At 36.2% G+C, this 20,089-nt stretch overlaps 1 protein-coding gene across 3 annotated transcripts in view; it reads left to right on the forward strand.

Moving 5' to 3' along the window:
• Nucleotides 1–16,330, forward strand: part of WWP1 (WW domain containing E3 ubiquitin protein ligase 1) — a 107,647-nt gene extending 91,317 nt beyond the window's left edge. For all 3 annotated transcript variants that reach the window (XM_068525576.1, XM_068525577.1, XM_068525578.1), the window contains 6 exons: nt 46–186; nt 1,231–1,351; nt 6,370–6,474; nt 9,003–9,099; nt 9,521–9,593; nt 15,362–16,330. In XM_068525576.1, coding sequence (XP_068381677.1) covers nt 46–186; nt 1,231–1,351; nt 6,370–6,474; nt 9,003–9,099; nt 9,521–9,593; nt 15,362–15,461 — 637 coding nt within the window. In that variant the 3' untranslated portion in view covers nt 15,462–16,330. The remainder of the gene's footprint in view (nt 1–45; nt 187–1,230; nt 1,352–6,369; nt 6,475–9,002; nt 9,100–9,520; nt 9,594–15,361) is intronic.
• Nucleotides 16,331–20,089: the final 3,759 nt, after the last annotated feature.

Consider the following 20,089-nt stretch of genomic DNA (forward strand, 5'->3'; position numbering starts at 1 on the left):
TACATATTTTGTTAATTAGTGGTTGTATATATTTATATCACCCAGAGACAACAACATTGAAGAATGTGGCTTAGAAATGTACTTTTCGGTTGACATGGAGATTTTGGGAAAAGTTACTTCACATGACCTGAAGTTGGGAGGTTCAAATATCCTGGTGACGGAGGAGAATAAAGATGAATATATTGGGTAAGGTGATTACCTGATTGACCTTAATTTCTATAACTACTAGAGCATGTTAGAACTATCTATACCCTTACCTTTATCCCTTGTTTGCGCCTCTGGGAAGATGTTCCACATTCATTCCCTCTTTCACTTACCCTTTTTAGTCTTTTTCTCTCTACTCAGTCTTCCTCTCAATTCATAAACATGCTCTGACACTGCTCAAAAATCAAATGTAGTAAAAAAACAAAAAAACCCACCCCAGTTCCCTTGCCTCTGACATACATTTAAGTTCTTCTCAACAGTACCAGTGTTCTTGAAATAAGAGTATATATGATGACCTTCACTTTCCCACTGCCACCTGCTGTATGCATCCTACCTTTGTCCCGATCAAGAATCAGAGAACATTGGTGCTAAAAAAGGAATTTACAAAGCCCATGCAGGCTCTTCATTTCTAGATGAGGAGACAGAGGTGCTCTGTTTGATCGTAGCAAAACCAAGTCTGGAGCCACACCTGCCTAAGCACTCTAACGCTCATTTCCTATTCCATCTCACTTTCCCTTTTTTTTTTTTTTTTTTTTAAATATTTATTTATTTATTTATTTATGGCTGTGTTGGGTCTTTGTTTCTGCGCGAGGGCTTTCTCCATTTGAGGCAAGTGAGGGCCACTCTTCATCGCGGTGCGCGGGCCTCTCACTATCGCGGCCTCTCTTGTTGCGGAGCACAGGCTCCAGACGCGCAGGCTCAGTAGTTGTGGCTCACGGGCCCAGTTGCTCCGCGGCATGTGGGATCTTCCCAGACCAGGGCTCAAACCCGTGTCCCCTGCATTAGCAGGCAGACTCTCAACCACTGCGCCACCAGCGAAGCCCTCACTTTCCCTTTTTAACTTACTCTTACTAGTGCTCACCACAACTTCTGTTTTGAAACTGTGTTCTCTTGAATTCTACGATTCATACAGCATACTGATTTTCTTCACTTTCTTTTTTAATGATGGTTAAGAAGTACTCTGTGTTTCTAGCCTTTTACCTCACATACAAATTACCTGTTTTTAAATACCATCTTTATTTTCAGTTTAATGACAGAGTGGCGTTTTTCTCGAGGAGTACAAGAACAGACCAAAGCTTTCCTGGATGGTTTTAATGAGGTTGTTCCCCTTCAGTGGCTGCAGTACTTTGATGAAAAAGAATTGGAGGTTAGGATCTTTTAGTATGCTATTATAGGGAATGTTAATGGGAGGAGGAACTGTTGTTACACTTTTACAAAAGAATGTCCACAGGTTTTAGAATCCTGTGGCACAATCTTCAATTCTCTCTCATTCATCCAAATGTTCAGGGGGTACTAAAATCCCAGCATTGGGTAAGGGTCTTAAGTTCTCCAAAATGTGCTGATGTCATGAGCACAGAATCATCAATCAATGCCAACTGTTAGGGCTCCTAAAGAGTGAGTGCAACCTTATTAATAATTTGGGGAACTCCTGGTTTAGTAGTGAGTTACCCCAAGGATTAGATTTCTAAGTCATGAGTTCTTAGTGGTCTTAACTGTACTTTAGAATTGTTAGAAGTACAATATATCAGAAATGCTTTTTTTCTTTCTTTTCTTTTCTTTCCTTTTTGTTTTGGTGATAAAATACACACAACATAAAATTTACCATCTTGAATGTTTTTAAGTGTACAGTTCAGTAATGTTAAGTATATTCACAGTATTGTGCAACCAATCTCCAGAACTTTTTCATTTTGCAAAACTGAAACTCTATACTTATTAAACAACTCCCCATTTCCCCTTCCTCCCCAGCCCCAGGCAACTACCATTTTACTTCCTGTTTCGGAGTTTGACTAACTCTTGTTACCTCATATAAGTGAAATCATACAGTATTTGTCTTATTGTGACTGGCTTATTTCAGTTACCATAATGTCCTCATGGTTCATCCATATTGTAGCATATGTAAGAATTTCTGTCCTTTTTAAGACTGAATAATATTCCATTGTACATATATACCACATTTTGTTTATCCATTCATCAGTCAATGGATCTTTTGGGTTGCTTCCACCTTTTGGCTATTGTGAATAATGCTGCTATGAACATGGGTGTACAAATATCACTTTGAGACGCTGCTTTCAGTTCTTTTGAATATATACCCAGGAGTGGGACTGCTGGATCATATGGTAATTCTCTAGTTAACTTTTTGAGGAACTGCCACACTGTTTTCCATAGCGTCAGCACCATTTTACATTCCCACCAAAAGTATGTGAGGCTTCCAACTTTTCCACATCTTTGCCTATACTTGTTATTTTCTGTTTTTGTTTTTAATAATAGCCATTCTAATGGATGTGAGGTGATAGCTCACTGTGGTTTTGATTTGTATTTCCCTAATGATTAGTTATTGTGAATTCTCCAAGTCTTCTCCACATAGATTAGAACACAGGCAGGGCGTTAGGAAGGTGTTTGCATTTCCCCCCACCTCCTTTGGGGGGCAGTATTTTAAACTTCAGCCATCTTTGGTTCTCTATTAAGAAACTTGGTTTGTTCGTGTAATCAAATGTGCATATGAAAAATTAGCATTTTAAATTTTATACAGTAATATCCCTATGTAGGAATTAGCCTTCTAGAAACTCTGACATGGGAAGTATATGAAAATCAGGACTCTGAGCCTGAATTACTTGTAGACTCTGTAAACCTGGTTAACATCTCTTAATAGCTTGCTTACACAAATTAGCAGAAATGCGTTAGTAGAATGGAAGATACTTTTTAGAGTAGTATTAATCATATTTTAAATCACCGACTTCATTAAGAATCTGAAGAAAATTAAACAACTCTGTATACTCGAAATGCATATACCTAAAATATTCCATACCCGTGATTAAGAACTCCTGCTTTAGAGGCCCACTCAGTGAAAGAGGGATGTTACGGCAAGAGCCTGACATTAGAGCTGAGATGAAACTGAAACAGTAAATCGAGAAGGATATTAATAGGTGCATACTTTATATCACCCTTGGCAGCGTTTACAGTCTTTACATAGAGCCTTGTGAAATAGTTTGGCCATATGATAATTTCCTTACACAGAGAAGGAGACTAAAGCCCTTATTGCTTACTGATTTACCTTTAGCTCATAGTACAGAGCTGTGAGAAAATGGACATTTGTGTTGTTTTGTTTTGCTTTGCCTTGACTTTTCTCCTCTTATTCTTCTACTCCCATTCATTGTCTCTCTTAACCATGAATAATACCACAGTAAGGGATATTCACACCATTATCCAAAATAATGGTTATTCATAATCATGCCATGCCCCTTTTTACAGGTTAAAATCTGTTTTAACTTTAAGAAGATAAAACAGTCATTCTTTATAAAAAAAACTCCCATCACACTAGGAATAGAAGGCAACTTTCTCAGTTTGATAAAGGGCATCAACAAAAAAGATAAACCCTAACATCATTCTTAATGGTGATACCTTGAATATTTCTCATTGAGATTGGGAACAAGGCAAAGATGTCCACTCTCACCACTTTTGTTCTACATTGTACCAGATTCCTGAGCCAATGCAGTAAGGCAAAAGTAGACGCAAAAAGCAAAAAAGATTGAAAAGAAGTAAAACTGCCTTTATTCACAGATGATAACATGATTGTTGACTTAGAAAATCCTAAGGGGCCTACCAAAAAACTACTAGAAATAATAGTGAATTTAATAAGACTGTAGGGTACAAGGTCAGTGATTTTAAAAATCATTTGTATATCTTCTATATGCTAGCAGCAAACAGTTAGAAATTGAAATTTCAAAGTTTCATTTACTAAAGCATCAAAAAAATGAGCAAATTTAGCCAAAGGCCTGTAGGAACTCTACACTAAAAACTTAAAACATTGCTCAGAAAAATTAAAGAAGACTTTAGTAAGTGGAGAGATATACCATGTTATGTATTAGAAGACTCAATATTGTAAATATGTCAGTTTTCTCTAAATTGAGCTGTATATTCAATGCAATCCCAGTCAATATCCCAGCAGAATTCTCTATAGAAATTGACAGGCTAGTTCTAAAATTACAAGGAAATGCAAAGGGTCTAGATTAGCCAAAACAATTTTGAAAAAGGACAAGCTTGTAGGATGTTAACTACCTGATTTCAAGAATTATTACAAAGCCATAGTAATTAAGATAGTGTGGTATTTGTGCAAGGATAGACAAAGAGATCAGTGGAACACCTAGAGAGTCCAGAAGTAGACCCATATGTATATTGTTGATTGGTTTTCATCAAAAGTAATATAGTTTGATGGAGAAAGGGAAAGTCTTTTAAACAAGTGATGCTGGATCAACTTGATATTCATATGGAAGAAAATTAATCTTAACCCCTACTTCAGCTCATAAACAAAGATTAATTTAAAATAAATCATAAATATAAATATGAAAGCTAAAAAGAAAACATAGAAAAATCTTAGTGTAGACAGAAGTGTCTTAGGAAGAACACAGTAAAGCAGTAGACCACACACACCCACAAAGGATGTTGGACTTCATCAAAACTAAAAACTTCCTGTCAAAATACACTGTTAAGTAAATGAAAAGGCAACCTACACACTGAGAGAAACTATTGAGACAAAGGTCTTGTATCCAGAATATATTAAAAACTTGTAACTCAGTAAAAAGACAATTTTTTTAAAGTGAGTAAAGACTCACTTTACAAAAGAAGCTGTGTATTTTTTTTAATAAATTTATTTATTTTATTTATTTTTGGCTGTGTTGGGTCTTCGTTGCCGTGTGTGGGCTTTCTCTAGTTGCGGCGAGCGGGGGCTACTCTTCGTTGCAGTGCGCAGGCTTCTCATTGCAGTGGTTTCTCTTGTTGTGGAGCACGGGCTCTAGGCGCGCGGGCTTCAGTAGTTGTGGCTCGCAGGCTCTAGAGCGCAGACTCAGTAATTGTGGCGCACAGGTTTAGTTGCTCCGTGGCGCGTGGGATCTTACCAGACCAGAGCTCGAACCCGTGTCCCCTGCATTGGCAGGTGGATTCTTAACCACTGCACCACCAGGGAAGCCCAAGAAGCTATACTGATGGCACGTAAACATTCGATGCTCACTAGTCATTGGGGAATTGCAAGTTCAAACTAAATGAATTACCGCTTTGGGATACTGTTGGTAGTTTCTTACAGTGTTAAACATACATCAGCTTTATGCCCTAGCAGTTCCACTAGTAGGTGTTTACTCATGTGGAAACGAAATATATTTTCACACAAAGACTTTTCCATAAGTGTTCGTCACAACTTTATTCATCAAAATCAAAAATTTGAAGTGACCTAAATGTCCATCAACAAGGGAATGGATAAATAAATTGTTGTATATTTATATAATGAAATACCACTCAGCAATATGAAAGAAGTACTGGTACCCACAACAACGTGGATGAATCTCATAAACATTGTGCTAAACGGGAAAAGAAAACAGAAAAGAGAGGGGATATGTGTAGTATTGTCTCATATTCTCAAAAATCTAGTCTGTGGTGAAATCGTTGATCACCTAGAGCCAAAGATAAGGATGGTGGTTTTAACTGCGACAAGGGACACAATGGAAATATTCTACCTCTTGATTATGGTAGTGGTTACACAGGTGTATACATCTATCAAAGCATCTAACTCTGTAATTAAAATATGCACATTTTATTGTATGTAAATTACAGATCATAGTTGACTTATGAGAAATAAATTAAGTATTATACTTTTTATTTTATTATGCCAAAAATAGTTTTCATCCCATATATCATAAACTGGAGTTATTTGAAAATTTCACGTATGTAGAATATTTTATTCCCAAAGCCTGGATAGATGAATAACAAGAGGTTAGTATATTTTTCATTTTAAATAGATAAGGTAGCATAGATTTATAAAAAAGAACTAGAAATTTATGTTTGAAACTTACTTGTAATTTGTATATCTAATTTGAGATATATTTATAGTAAAAGAGATTGTTTTGGCACACAGCTGATGTTTTTCTTGATGAATAGTTACTTTAAATGTTTTCAGTTTAAGTTCAGTAAACATGGGTAAGATAAAGTGCCACAGAATTCTGCATGTTAAATTGCCACAAATTTTGTTGGATTAGTTTACTGTGACCTTTATTTGATGTACACATAGCTGTTTACATAATTATGCATGTGCATAGCTGGACTTTAGCAGATTTCAGTCATATGGTTACTCTCTTCACTAAATCTTTACTGTGACCTGATACTGTGCTCCTTTCCCAGGTCATGTTGTGTGGCATGCAGGAGGTTGACTTAGCAGATTGGCAGAGAAACACCGTGTATCGACATTATACCAGAAACAGCAAGCAAATCATCTGGTTTTGGCAGGTATTTGCTTTTATCTTTTTGAATCAAAGTACTCAAAATGTTTTCTAATGAAACGGGGGTTTGAAAACAGTTCACTTTTAAAGTTGAGACTGCTTTTAGACATGGTATTTAGTCTTTGAATTTTAAGTCAGAAGTGGATAGTCTGAATACTTGTTAAAGGATTTTCCATTGCTTATTTCCTAAATGAAAGAATAAATGACTGTCTTCTTTAAATAATAGTTTAATGGTAATAGTTGTAGGTATAACATTTTCTTCTAGTAGTATGAAAGTATTCTATAAATTCCACTTAATTCTAGAAGTAAATGAGGAAGTATGTTTTTAATGAGAAAGTCAGTGCAGATACTTAATTCCCTCTAAAGGTGATAATATGCCAGGGAATTAGAACAATCTAGAGGATAATGTCCAGGAATGACTTTTCTTTCCTCTCTCTCCTTTCTCTCTCTGTCTCTCTCACTTTTTCTCTCTCTCTCCCTCTCCTTTCTTTTGTTTGTGTTTGTGTGTTGTTTGAAATTTAAAATCTCTAGGCCAGGGATATTATCCACATAAATTTACTAATTGAGACTCATTTGAGCAACTTAGTAACTGAACATCTGGTGTACTTGTGCTTAACTGTTTCACTTTCAGGTGAAAAGCCTGGGTTTTTCTGTTACTATAGAAAGATTTTCCAAAGGTTGCATCTTTTCATAAGGATATGTCATGTGTTTATTGCTCCATACTTTAAAGAAGTGTGGACACTTGTAGAAATTTATCCTATGGATACACTTCACATATGCAAAATGGCTCATGCCAGAGTATTTATTGCTACATTATTGGTACACTAATGAAGGCTTGAGACACCTAAATGTCCATCAGGGGGAACTGAGTAAATAAATTGTAATATATCCATTATGTAATTCTGTACCTTGTCATCATTCTTTTTCTTAATGCAAATTAACAAAAATATTGGAGAATAATATTTTTCAATACAATATTAAGGGGGAAAAAGGTGTGTATATTATTTGGTTAAAAGGAAAATATATATTCTGTATAGAGAAAGGGTCTGCTAGTGTATGAATACAGCATCTGTAAAGGTAGAGGGCACGTGAGCAGCAGTTGCAGAGGAGAGCTGACATTGAGGCAGAGGTGCATGTGTGGGCTGCTCTTCCTGCTATGCCCTTCTACTGCCTTTGAGTTCCACACTATGTGCATGTATTATCTATTGTAAAAAAAAAAAAAATAAAGAAATAAACAAAAAGGTAGGAATAACTGTATTTTCAAGCCTAAAACATCAGAATTGCATCCCATACAGAATGTGTGCAGGTATCTGTAATCTTCCCTTTTAGGCTTATTACCAGCTTCCTTACTCCTTTGGTTCCCTGACTTTCCCTTTGGACTTTGTATTTATATACCCGAGGAGCTTAAGCCTTGGGTTATGTAAATCCAAATGAATAGTTGTGTTTTCTGAATTGGGTTTGTTTTGGGGACAGTGGTGAGGTTTATGCCAGACCTGGTAATAAGCTGTATTTCTTTGTCTGGATGAAATACGTTGCCTCAGCACAATTCTGTGCAGAAACAGTTTTGGTCATAATTAGCACAACATTTTGTCCTATTGTTAGCTAAAGTTTAGTCCCTGTTTTTAAGATACATTTCTACTCTCAGACTGTTCCCTAAGTTCCTTGCCTTCTGTTGTTAAGATACTCAGACCAGTTCAGGTCAGTATTTCACATTACCCATTTATGTCCACTTTGAAAAGAGATAGTCTATGAACTAGATATATTTTTAGAAGAATGCATACTTTAGGTTTTCAAGTATGAAGAACAGAGTTGGGAAAATGGTGTTTAGTGGAAGAAAATACAACAAACTATTGAAAGTGGCAGTTGGGAAGTATTTGTTCATCTTTGGTAGCTTACAGCGGAGAAGGGTAGTTGGCTCGGGTCAGGATAACGGTGGTTTAGAGCTCAACCAGACCTGAGTGCAAATGTTAGTTCTGCTACTTATTAGCAGTTTGAGAAGGACAAGTTATTTCACCTCTCCAGGCTTCCATTTTCATACATGTATAGTGCGGATGCTAATGATAGTAGCTATCTCATAATATTGTTGTGAGGGCCAAATACACAAAAAGCATATGGCACAGCACATGGCAGGAGCCCTCAACAGGTGATAGCTGTAATAGTGCAGCCCAGCCACAACATCTGCCCTGGTCAGTGGTCTGACTGTGGACAAATGACAACCTTTCTAGGCCTCCATTTCCTCTCTGTAAGATGGATATAATAATAACAATAGTGGCCAACCTATGGTGTGACTGTAAGGATTAATTGAAGTAAGATGGGTAGTGTACTGAGCATAGTGCCTAGCCTGAATAAATGATAAATGCTGCAGCCACTTACCACATATGTTTTAAAACTAGTTTGTGTTAAATTTCTTCTTCAAGTTAAATTCTTAAGTTTCCAGAAGAAATTTAAGAATAATTTAAGGCTCTACTATTTTCACTATTGAAGATAATCTAGTATTTATTTTATATTAAAGTAAATTTGATTTTGTTAACACAGTTTGTGAAAGAGACAGACAATGAAGTAAGAATGCGACTACTGCAGTTTGTCACTGGAACCTGCCGTTTACCTCTAGGAGGATTTGCTGAGCTCATGGGTAAGTGCAGTTTCTCTGTAGATAATTTTGGGATAATAATGGCATTTAGACATACAACAGACTTGAACCTAAGGGTTATTCTTCTGTGCTTTATGTAGGGCATCTACCAGAAGAAAGACAAATTAATGGTTAATATCGAATACACTTGTAAGACAAAACTGAAAGTCTGCTCACAAAGCCTGGTTGGCCATTGCTTTGTGAAGGGAGCAAGATTCTGTAGATATACTTATCTTTCCACTTTGTAATTCTTATTGCTGGATCTTTGCAGCAGTAAGAAGCTTCTCTAGGCAGAAGTAACTTACATTGTAGTTTATTCTGTATCATTCAGGTTGACTATGTGACATTTTCTATTATTTGACTAGTTATCAAAACCAAAAAGTTTAAAGGACCAGATAAATTTTGTCTTATTTTCCTGATTTAGGAAGTAATGGGCCTCAAAAATTTTGCATTGAAAAAGTCGGCAAAGATACCTGGTTACCAAGAAGCCACACATGGTAAGTTCAAGAATCTTAAATAGGAAGGTGAAAGCCAGAGTCTTTTTTTTTTTTTTTTTAATGTAAGACCCAGTATAATTTCTTATTCATTAAAGTAGTCAGAATTTCAATTTTGATAACAGGCTGATTAATATAGTATTCTATAACTAAACACATTAGAATGATTGGTTAATATAAATACTTGAGAAATGTAGCCATTGATTCAACAAATATTTAGCATACCCACTATGTATAGAATGAGATTGAAGTGCTCCCTGCCTTTTATGAAGTTTGTGCTCCACTGGGGATGGGGACACAAAAGACAAACAGGTAAACAACTCTTTGCAAATGCTAGGAGTCCTTCAAAGGAAACCAAGAGAACAACTAGAGGGGAACCTCCTCTGGATTGGGTGGTCAAGGAGGTTTCTAGGAAACAGTGATGTTTAAGTTGAGTTTGATAAATAGCATGCTGTAGGAAGAAACAGAGGAAGTGCACTCTTTGTACAGGGTCGTTTTTCAAGGAAATAAGAGATGACTTGGTGTGAATGGAACTTAATGAATCAGGGGAGGGGATAAAAGAATTTGGAAATGTAGGCAGGGGCTAAATTATGTAGAGCCTTATCGGCTATTATAAGGAATTTGTTTCTAAGAACAATTAGAAGCCTTTGAAGAGTTTTAAATAGCAGATAATGAGATCCAAGAAAAATCAGTCTGGCAACAGAGGAGAGAGGGAATTGGATGAGTGAGTGTGGGGAGATTAGTTATAGAACTCTTATAGTCATCCAGGCAAAAGATGGTGATGGCTTAAATGTACGTGGTTCTTTGAGGAGATCAAAACTATTTTCACACTGTCATTTTTTGCCTTTTATTGTTTTGACATTTGCACTTGTGGTACCAAAGTAATGGTGGGTCAACTGCTGTTGACTTAGCACAAGTCAAGGCAGTGGCACAAAACTGCTATCTCTGTATTTTTCAACACCACACATTTGCAGTTTAAAGCAAAAAAAAAAAAGCCAGGCTTGTTGAAGGTTGTTCTTTATGAAGTATTAAAAACTATTAACTTTATTAAATCTTGATGCTTGAAGTATGTATGTAGCTTTTTTAACATTCTGTATGACAAAATGGGAAGTCTGCATAAAGCACTTTGGTGGTTGTCTTGAGTGGAAGCTCTTAGGCAGTTGTTGAGTTGTAAGCTGAACAGCTTGCTTTCTTTTTGGAACACTTTTTCTACTTGAAAACATGACAGACAAACTGTGTTTATTCAGACTTTTTTCCTTGAAAATTAATGAAGTAAAACTTGTCACCTTAAGGAAAACAACTAACAGCATTTGTTGGTGATGATAAAATTGAGGTTTCATGCAAAAACCAGAATTTTGGAAAACTTGTATATACCACCTTGAGCTTGACAGCTTCCCAAGACTTTTTTTTTTAATATTTGAAAATTCTTTATAACTTGGTGAACCAGTATTTCCAAATGACCGATGCATGATGTTACAAACTCATGCATGGGTAAAACATGCATTCAAAGTGTAAAATAAACCAGTGGATTTCATATAACAGAGTACAAAAAGTTCTTTGATATGATTTCAAAACCCATATTATGCATAACCTTGTCAAATTTAGTATATTATCAAAGAATAATATCCACAATTATCTGAAAAAAATGACTTGAGTACATCTCTGTTTTCTAACTGCATATCTGTATGGGGACAGTTTTCATATGCTTAATCCAAAACAATATAGTCCCACAGAATAAATGCTCACATAGGTATCAGAATCCAGATGTCTTCTGTTAAGCCAGATATTAAAATGATTTGCAAAACTATGAAACAAGGTCACTCTTTTCACTACTTTTTTGAAAAGTCTTTTTTTTTCATAAAAATTTTACTTTTATTTCAAAGTAAATTACTTTTAAAATTTGCTTTAACTTATAATATGGTAAATATCAACAGCTATAATTCACATAAACAAAAGCTCTTTGGGTTTCTCAATATTTTTAGATGTGAAAAGGGATCCTGTGACCAAAAACATTTGAGAACACCAGGTTAGATTAAATTGGTGAATCCAATAGAGGAGAGATTGTTGAGGCAGGGACAGAGAGTTCATAACCAAAGAAGATAATTCTTTAAGAAAGATGAAAAGAATTGGGATTTTGAGTGTGAGTTAAGGAATTCACCTTTTTTATAAAAACAAGAACATTTCCTTTGTTGTAACAGAAAAGGAAGAAAAGTTGGATGTAAACTATAGATAGATTTTAGATTTTGTGAAAGAATAATAGAGTTAATCCACTGTTGGTTTGTTTTCTCAGGGTATAAGGTTGAGGTCACTGGCTAACAGTGAAGAAAGGAAAGACTTGAGGAGAAAGAAAGGGAGAGCTGTCAGAGAGTAGAAATATGGCTGAGAATGCTGGACAACATTAGATTGCCCACTTGGATCTACTAGTTCATCTAAAGTGACACTAATCTACCTAAGTTGTCAGATTTTCCCCGCAGTAATTTTCAACTGCTAAGGTACAAGGAATGAGAAAGTAGAAGGTTGAATTCATTCAGGGTTTGACTTTGAGTAAGTTCAAAAAGGAGAGAGAGGGTTTTAAAATATTTGCAAGGTAGTGATTATAATGATGGACCATGACCTCTAAAGTAATTGTAATGATGGGCTGTGGCTTAAGTAAAAAGTGAAGATAGGAAGAGTCTGAGGACAAGATAGGATGGTGAGAAAGTAATGGATTAATAGGTTGGCATTTTAATTGAAATAAGTTGGGAAAGACAGATAATCAGAGAATAGAGTGTTTTAATTAGTAATTTCCTTTATTGGTGATGACAAGGTTCAAGGTATGATACTGAAGTAGAGGAACAGGTCACTGAGGAAGGGCAAGAATTGAGAGGCTGTGGTATTGCATGTCACCCATGTGAATGAGAGGACTATGAAGCAGGTGCCAGAGCTTTCAGTGAGTGAAGGAACATGGTCAACAGGTGATAGCAAAAAGTGCAGAAAGAAGGTTGCATAGCCAGATTGTGTTTGCCTCAGAGGAGGAAAGTTTGTTGACTGGCTGCAGAGGAAATAGAATATTTCAGACTAGCTGGATTTCAGTTAAGTCAAGAAAGGAGTTGTTAAGACTGTAGAAGCCTGCAAATCATAAAATATAAGTCCAAAAGAATGGATTGGAAAGGTCTGAGATGGAGGACACAGGTGGGGATTTAATTCAGATCAGGGGAAATACGGTTGATCAGTATTGGGATGAGAATTTAGATGAAAATAGATGATCCAGAAAGACTTGAGTTTTCGGTAGTGACTGAGGTAAGCAGTGCCATAATCTATGGTGGAAGCAGTCTTGATTATTCTCAGATTGGGTCCTAGTGCTGTCATCCCCAGTGCTTTGCTTAGTGAGGTGGCAGCTTTCAGGGCAGGGGTGCAACAGGCTATATACAGTGTATAGCAAGCCAATAGCGTACTGTTCCCTTAGAGTCCATGAGAAAAGTATTGATGTCTTCCCTTTTTATATATAAGAAAATAGAAGTAGCAAACTTTACTCAAAGCTGAAACTAAAACAAAGGCTAAAATAAAACTTAAAATAGTATTCTGATATTCACATAGTAAGTACTCAATAAAAGATGAATAGATTTTAGTATGTCTTTGTCCTTTTGTAAGCCAGCACAAAAACATAATGGCTGATGTCTTAAAACAGAACCCTGTTTTGGATGTTTTTAAGTAATACATTTTCTTATGTGGTTCAGCTCAACATTTACGAAATGTCTACTGTGTACAGAATGGATCTGTGTTAGGAGAGTAGAGATGACTCTGCCCTTGTGGGTTTTGGAATCTAATGGAAAAAAACAGTCAGTCATAATACAGAGTAAAGTAAATGCTAAAACAGAAATAAAAAGAGCTTATGGATTACAAATGCCAACTCTCTACATATATTCACCTTCCATATTATATACATGGATAAACATGACCATAATTTGTGTATAATGTTTTAATTTTCACCAAATCCAAGAACTTACAGCATTTGCTAGGTCCTCACATGTGAAAAATAAAATTTTTACTTCGTCCTTTTGGGAAAAAAAAAAGAGCTTATGGAGAGGGGGATTATTAAGTCTGTTTAACATGTTCAAGGAGAATTCTTGGAGGAAGTTGTAGCATTTGGACTGATTCTTTAGTAATATTATCATAGGCAGAAAAGGGTATTCCAGAACATAGGAGAGCCATAAGAGCATGGTCATAGAACAGAAAAGTGTGTGGTATGCTTGGAGAACATGAAATAAGTTAATAGGGGCTATACCAAACAGCATAGGCTTCCTTCCCCACTTCCCCATCCATAGTCACTAGAAGCAGCAGAGGTTTTTTAAACCATTATGTCTTTTTAAGAAAGTACCCCTGGCAGTGATATAAGGCTAGATAGGTTGTGAAGAAGTTAAAAAAAAAAAAGGATGCAAGATCAGTAGGCAGGAAATACTGATGGTCTAGATAAAAGATGATGGGGAAGTATATATAGGAGAAATATAGCAGCAATAGAAATGATCAGGAGGGAAAAGATGGGGGAGATTTGGTAAATAGAATGACAATTTGACAGAGGCAGGTGACTGGTTAGTATAGGGCTCTATTGAAAAATTTTCTCCTGACCTCAGCTCAGTATCAGACTACCTTGAGGCATAGTTTAAAGGTGGGGGTGGGGAGGGGGGCACATGATGGGAAGATATATAGTCCTCTTAATTGTTACTGTTAAATTAACAACTTTTCAAACAGAATAACGTGGTCTGAGAAGAATACCATTTTAATTGGCTGCCTTGTTTCAAAAGGCTCTTTCTTGATTTACAGGTTTCATGACTGTTACAAGGGCAGATAACTGGTAGGAGTAGTAGAAGGGAACTGGATAATCTATAGAAACCTTCCACATGAGAAAATGAAAGTACAGAAAGGTTTTGACTTCTCAGAGCTATTTCACTAGACACTAATAGTGGGGACCAAAACCCGAAATCCAAAACTCCTGAATCTTAACCCACCCAGCTACTCAGTGCTGTATCTTAAAAAATTAAATGTTATTTCACACCTTTGTAAATTGTAAAACAATACATTGATGTTTTAAGCATTTTCAATATTTTCTATATTTCATCAGTTAATCCCAGCAGGGAGTTCTTTGAGTCTAGCAAGACTGTAAGCATATTATTTTAGAAACGGTTATACATATGACGATGTTATTTGAAAAGACAAAAATATATATTTGGTTATTGACTCTCTCCACACTAGAATGTAAGTTCAATGAGGACAGGGACTTTACTTTTTCATCATTGTATCACCAGCTCCTGGAAAAATACCTGATATATTAAAGATTCTCAATAAATAACTGATGAATGAATTGGTGGGTGAGTGAGTGAAAGAAATGGACTCTTTAACCCAAGAGAAGTTAGGGGGACTCATGACACAATGTAACAATAATAGTATAGAAAAGAGAAAAATTAGTGCTTTTTTAAAAAAAAATTCCAGCGGTTTTATCCACATTGCTACAATTATTATTGGTAATTCCAGCTTTCTCTGGGAAACGTTAAAATATTTTTGTGACTAGGTCTTAAATTTGAATTGACTGCTGTAAGAAAATTTGTATATTTAATATTATATATGTTAAGTAATAATACAGTAGTAAATTGTGTGTTAGAATACTTCTGGCAAAATTTTTACATTCTTCCTCTATTTAGTTTTTCAGATGTGCTTTAAAAAAATATTGTATTAGAAGTCTTTTCAGAGTTTGTTTTATTGAAAACACATCTGATTTTGTTTTTGTTTTTGTTCAGTTTTAATCGCTTGGATCTACCACCATATAAGAGTTATGAACAACTAAAGGAAAAACTTCTTTTTGCAATAGAAGAGACAGAGGGATTTGGACAAGAATGAATGTGGCTTCTTGTCTTGGAGGAGCTCTTGCATTTAAATACCCCAGCCAAGAAAAGTTGCACAGATAGTGTATATAAGCTGTTCATTCTGTACAGTGAATTTTCTGAACCTCTCAAAGTATAAATGTTTTCCGTTCTTCCACAGAAATATGCAAAACAGTTCATCCTTTTCTACTTTATTTATTGTTCCCTTGAAGTGACTGACTAGGAAAAAAATCATCCTTAAATTTTGAAGTTGAAGCAAGCAAGAGACTTTATTAAAAATAAGTATATATCTATATAAGCATATATGATAGTGGCTCTAGTTTTATAGAGCTCAGAGTGTATTAAACGTGACAGCCGTTCATCCAAAAATAATCTGGATTTGCTTTACCTTGTTTCTGTTATCCAGGGGAAGAAGTACAAATTACTCCATGTTTTTTTCCCTTTGTAACACCTCTTGAGGGTGTTTTGTTGCATGGCTGTTCAGGAAGGTATTAAGGGCTTAGGCCAAAATCTTACTTTGAATATGTTAAAAAATGCTGCTGGCTTTTCTTAAGATGGGTGCTTGAACCTGTCAGTTTGTTTTAAATAAATACAGTAGTTGAAAATTTTCCCTCTTTGCTACATCTCTAATATAGTCAAAGTCATGAATGAAACCGTAACTTACATGAAAGTCATAAACTAGATCTACTACCATTTAGTTTATTCTAAAAATTGGAGAGAATTCACTGAGTAGCATAGAGGTTTGTTTACATGTTACTTTGGGATGCTAAGTATTTGTGGAATTAAAAAGAATCAGGCGCTTCTGTACTTTTAGTTTTAAAATATGTGATGTTCTTTAAATTCATAATAAATTGATGCAATTTGATACTTAGGAACATATAAAAAGGTAATGTGAACTTTTCTGCTTTTGTTTGTGTTCAAAGTTTTGGTTTTATAAAACCAGATGGGTTGAAGACTTACATAAGCATTTGAAAACTCAAATGAGTCTACTGATTTTCTATTACTGTTTGCATATCTTCATTCCTCTTAAATTCATGAAAATTCCATGTATCTGAATAAGCTTATAAAAAATATTTTGGTCTTCCCCCCTTTTTTACACAGATTATTATTTTTGTCCCAATAACACTTTTTGTTTTTCATTATCAAGGACATTTACTGAACTACAAAAATGTATAACAAGTTAAAATCTGATGTGAATATTAATGCTGCTTTAGCAAGCTGGGCTTCCTTATTAATATAAAAATTTAAATTTCTACTTGTATCATTATTTCAGTATGTACTGTAAATTTCATTAACTTAAAATTTTTTTTTACAACCATGGAACTGACGTCTTAGAATGCTAACTGTAACATATTTCACTACTAAGTATATACAGAAGATACTAGTATACAATTTAACTTCCCTAAACAGTAGTTTTTGTTTTGCCAAAATTTTATTTTTCTACGTATTAATTTAGATGGTCTTCTGCATTTTTATTCAAAATCCATAGTAAAGATGAAATAAAGTCAGTGATCTACTTGGTTGAATACTCTTTTCCCAAAATCCTCACTATTAATGTTGTAGTTATTTTCATGCCTAAAGAATAAAAAACAAACAAAAAACAAGAAAACTAATGTACAGAACAGACTATGCAATAGAGGGTGACCAGTCTTCAAAAGGGCTGCTTAAATTATACCATGAAAGTACCACTGCTGATGAAGTTTGCGGACAGAAGTTACTGTCATTCAGTAGAAGTGTGAGAGAACATCATGTAGCAGATTGGAATGAAGACAGGAAGCTTTCAGGGTGCCCATCCCCCCTTCTCACCTCAGGTAAGAAATTACCGTACAACAGATGAGGCTACACAGAGCCTAGAGAGAGACCAAACCAGCTTTCTGGAGAAGGCTGGTTTGGAGAACTCATCAGGTCCTTCTATCTTTCATATTAATTATAGAAATCCAGACCTATAGGCAGGATTTATTGTCTTGCTATACCTACTCAGTGGCAGTCAGAGAAACCTGAGACTTGTTTTTCCCCCCTCTTCCCATCCCTGTCCTGTGCTGGGCCAGGCATAGAGAAATTAGAAGTGCAGGGCTTGCTTCGCCTGAACACAGACACTTCATGAGGAAATCAGCAAACGAGGGAGGCTCAGAAACAGGTTCATACTGTCACTTCATTTCAGTGCCACTACCCACCACCACCACGGTAAACAGCCCAGTCAGTGGGTCACAGGTACAACACAGTTTCAGCAATCAGATTAGTTGTCTTCCAGGAAAAGAAGCTACAAGTGGTGGTTTTGTTTTTAGTACTTCCAGGGCAGTTAAAGCCAAAAGGATTAACAAAACTCTTTGCCCTCCAGCCTTAGGTCAACCACCTAGCTTTTCCAGTTCTCAAAACTAGATAGAGTGGTGTGGGCCAACAATGTCAGGCAATGCTGCTTCTGTTTAAAATGGCCCCTGACTGGTGTGTTGCATCTGGACTGGGAACACTCCAGGCACTTGATAGGAAACCCTAGCTTTGGACTTTCCAGAATGTGGACACTTGTAACTGTACTTCCCTTTGAGATTCCTGAGCTGTCACCTGGGGAGATGATACTCCTGGGAGCTGCATGGATATGCTGCTACACAGACTGCTGCTGTAAGGTCATCTTTTGAATGTAAGGAGGCCTGAAAATGACCTGCTGGGTGAGCTATGGTTTCTGTGCTTCTGAGTAAATTGGGGCCAGATGAAGCCTACTATGGGCTTTTTGAGTCTGAATATTTGGTTGAACCTAAGAAGATCCTCTAGTGGGCATTACGGAAGTCAAACAGAAATCTCCGGTTGAAATAGGCAGATGAGAGAATAAAGGTTCTCTTATAACAGTCCCCACTTTTCTTAATCCATTGAACTTAAAAGCCAGACTTGAAGTCTACTGGGGATTTGGTCTGTCTCTCAAGGGAAAAGCCCAGACCACGTCAGAGGAGCCTTTACCTTAATGAGGTTCCTTTGTACCTACTGTATATTCTTCAGTCACAAGACAGAAACATACAGGGCAGTGCAATGGGCCAGACCAGGACACTGGTTAAATAAAAACTTCATGGCCCTTGCCAAAGTAATCAACCCCTCCTATTTTTTCTTCCCAATAATGCCCAGGCACAGTCCAAACAGGCTGTATAGTGAACACCACATAAATGCAACAAAAAAATAAAAGGAGAAGGGGAAACCGCCCCCCCCCCCCAAATCAACAGAGTAAAAGTCCAAAAGTGGCCTCTCCTGTGCTCACTTTGGCAGCACGTATACTGAAATTGGAACAAAAGCGGCATCTCCTAAATTCCAAATTTTCTCTCCCCAGTCTTGACCAAGGAGAACACAATCAGATGATAATAGCATTTTTAAATATTTACTGATACGGTAAATACATGTTCTTTAATCCTCACAATTCCATTAGGTTATTGTTTTTTTGTTGTTTTGTTTTCTCCATGTAATTATGCTTATTTTAAAAAGTGAGTCTGAGAGAATTCATTTTTACAAAGTCCACAGTCTATGATTAAACACTTAGGAAAATTTCTGGTAACAGGGAGTTAATTGAGAGCTTTCAGATTATAGTAGGATAACAGCCACATTCCAAATCAGATTTCTTCTCTCATTCTTAAAAGAAGGAAGGAAACAGATGCATAAGAGGCAGTTATAATCACCCACAGCCCATGTCTGTAATGTGTTTAGAAGACAGAATACTACAAACTTCTGTTTACATATATGTGGAGAAACAGGCATCTCAAACTAGCAGTCAGCTCTGGAACACACAAGAACCAAGTCAAGTAGGGACTGCACAGTAAGGAGAATATAATGGGGTCGCGGGGTTCATTCCCGGAAGTAGTAGATCCCACCCTGAGTGGAGAAATGCGAAGAACCAGTGTGAGAACTGGTAAGTCAGACTCCTGGGAAGTCAAAAGAAAGAGGCTGAGGAAGCACACATAATCAGAATCTTGGGAAGGTACCACCTCTTGGAGAAGGCAGCTGTTCCTTTGTAAAGAGAGAAAAAAGATAGCAGCTCTATAAAAGACCCAGCAACCACACTTCTGGACGTTTATCCCACAGAGATGAAAATTTGTTGATACAGTTATATCAGCCTTAAGTTCATAGCAGCCAAAGACTGGAAACAGCTTAAATGGCCTAAGGTGGATAGTTCCATAAACTGGTACACCCATACAATGAAATATAATCAACAATAAAAAGGAACTATTGACTGAATTTAGATACTTCTCAAAAAGGAGTTATGCTGAATGAAAAAAGCCAATCCCAAAAGGTCACATTCTGTACGATCCATTTATATCATGTTCTTGAAATAACAAAATTATAGAGAACAGATTAGCGGCTGTCAGAATTAGGGATGATGGCAGGGAATGGGTTTGACTATAAAGGGATAGCACTAAGAATTTTTGTGATGGAACAGTTCCGTATCTTGATTGTGGCAGTTACAAAAATTTACACGTGACAAAACTGCACAGAACACACACACAAGTGAGATCACTTAAAAGCGGTAAAATCTGAATAAGGTCTGTGGACTGTACAGTTTCCTGGTTTTGATATTGTACTATAGTTATGTTACCATTGAGGCAAACTGAGGGAAGGATACACAGGACCTCTCTGTGTACTATTTTTTGACAACTTCTTATGAATCTATAA

The sequence above is a fragment of the Eschrichtius robustus genome, chromosome 17, assembly GCF_028021215.1.
Source record: "Eschrichtius robustus isolate mEscRob2 chromosome 17, mEscRob2.pri, whole genome shotgun sequence".
Classification (NCBI taxonomy): Eukaryota; Metazoa; Chordata; class Mammalia; order Artiodactyla; family Eschrichtiidae; genus Eschrichtius; species Eschrichtius robustus.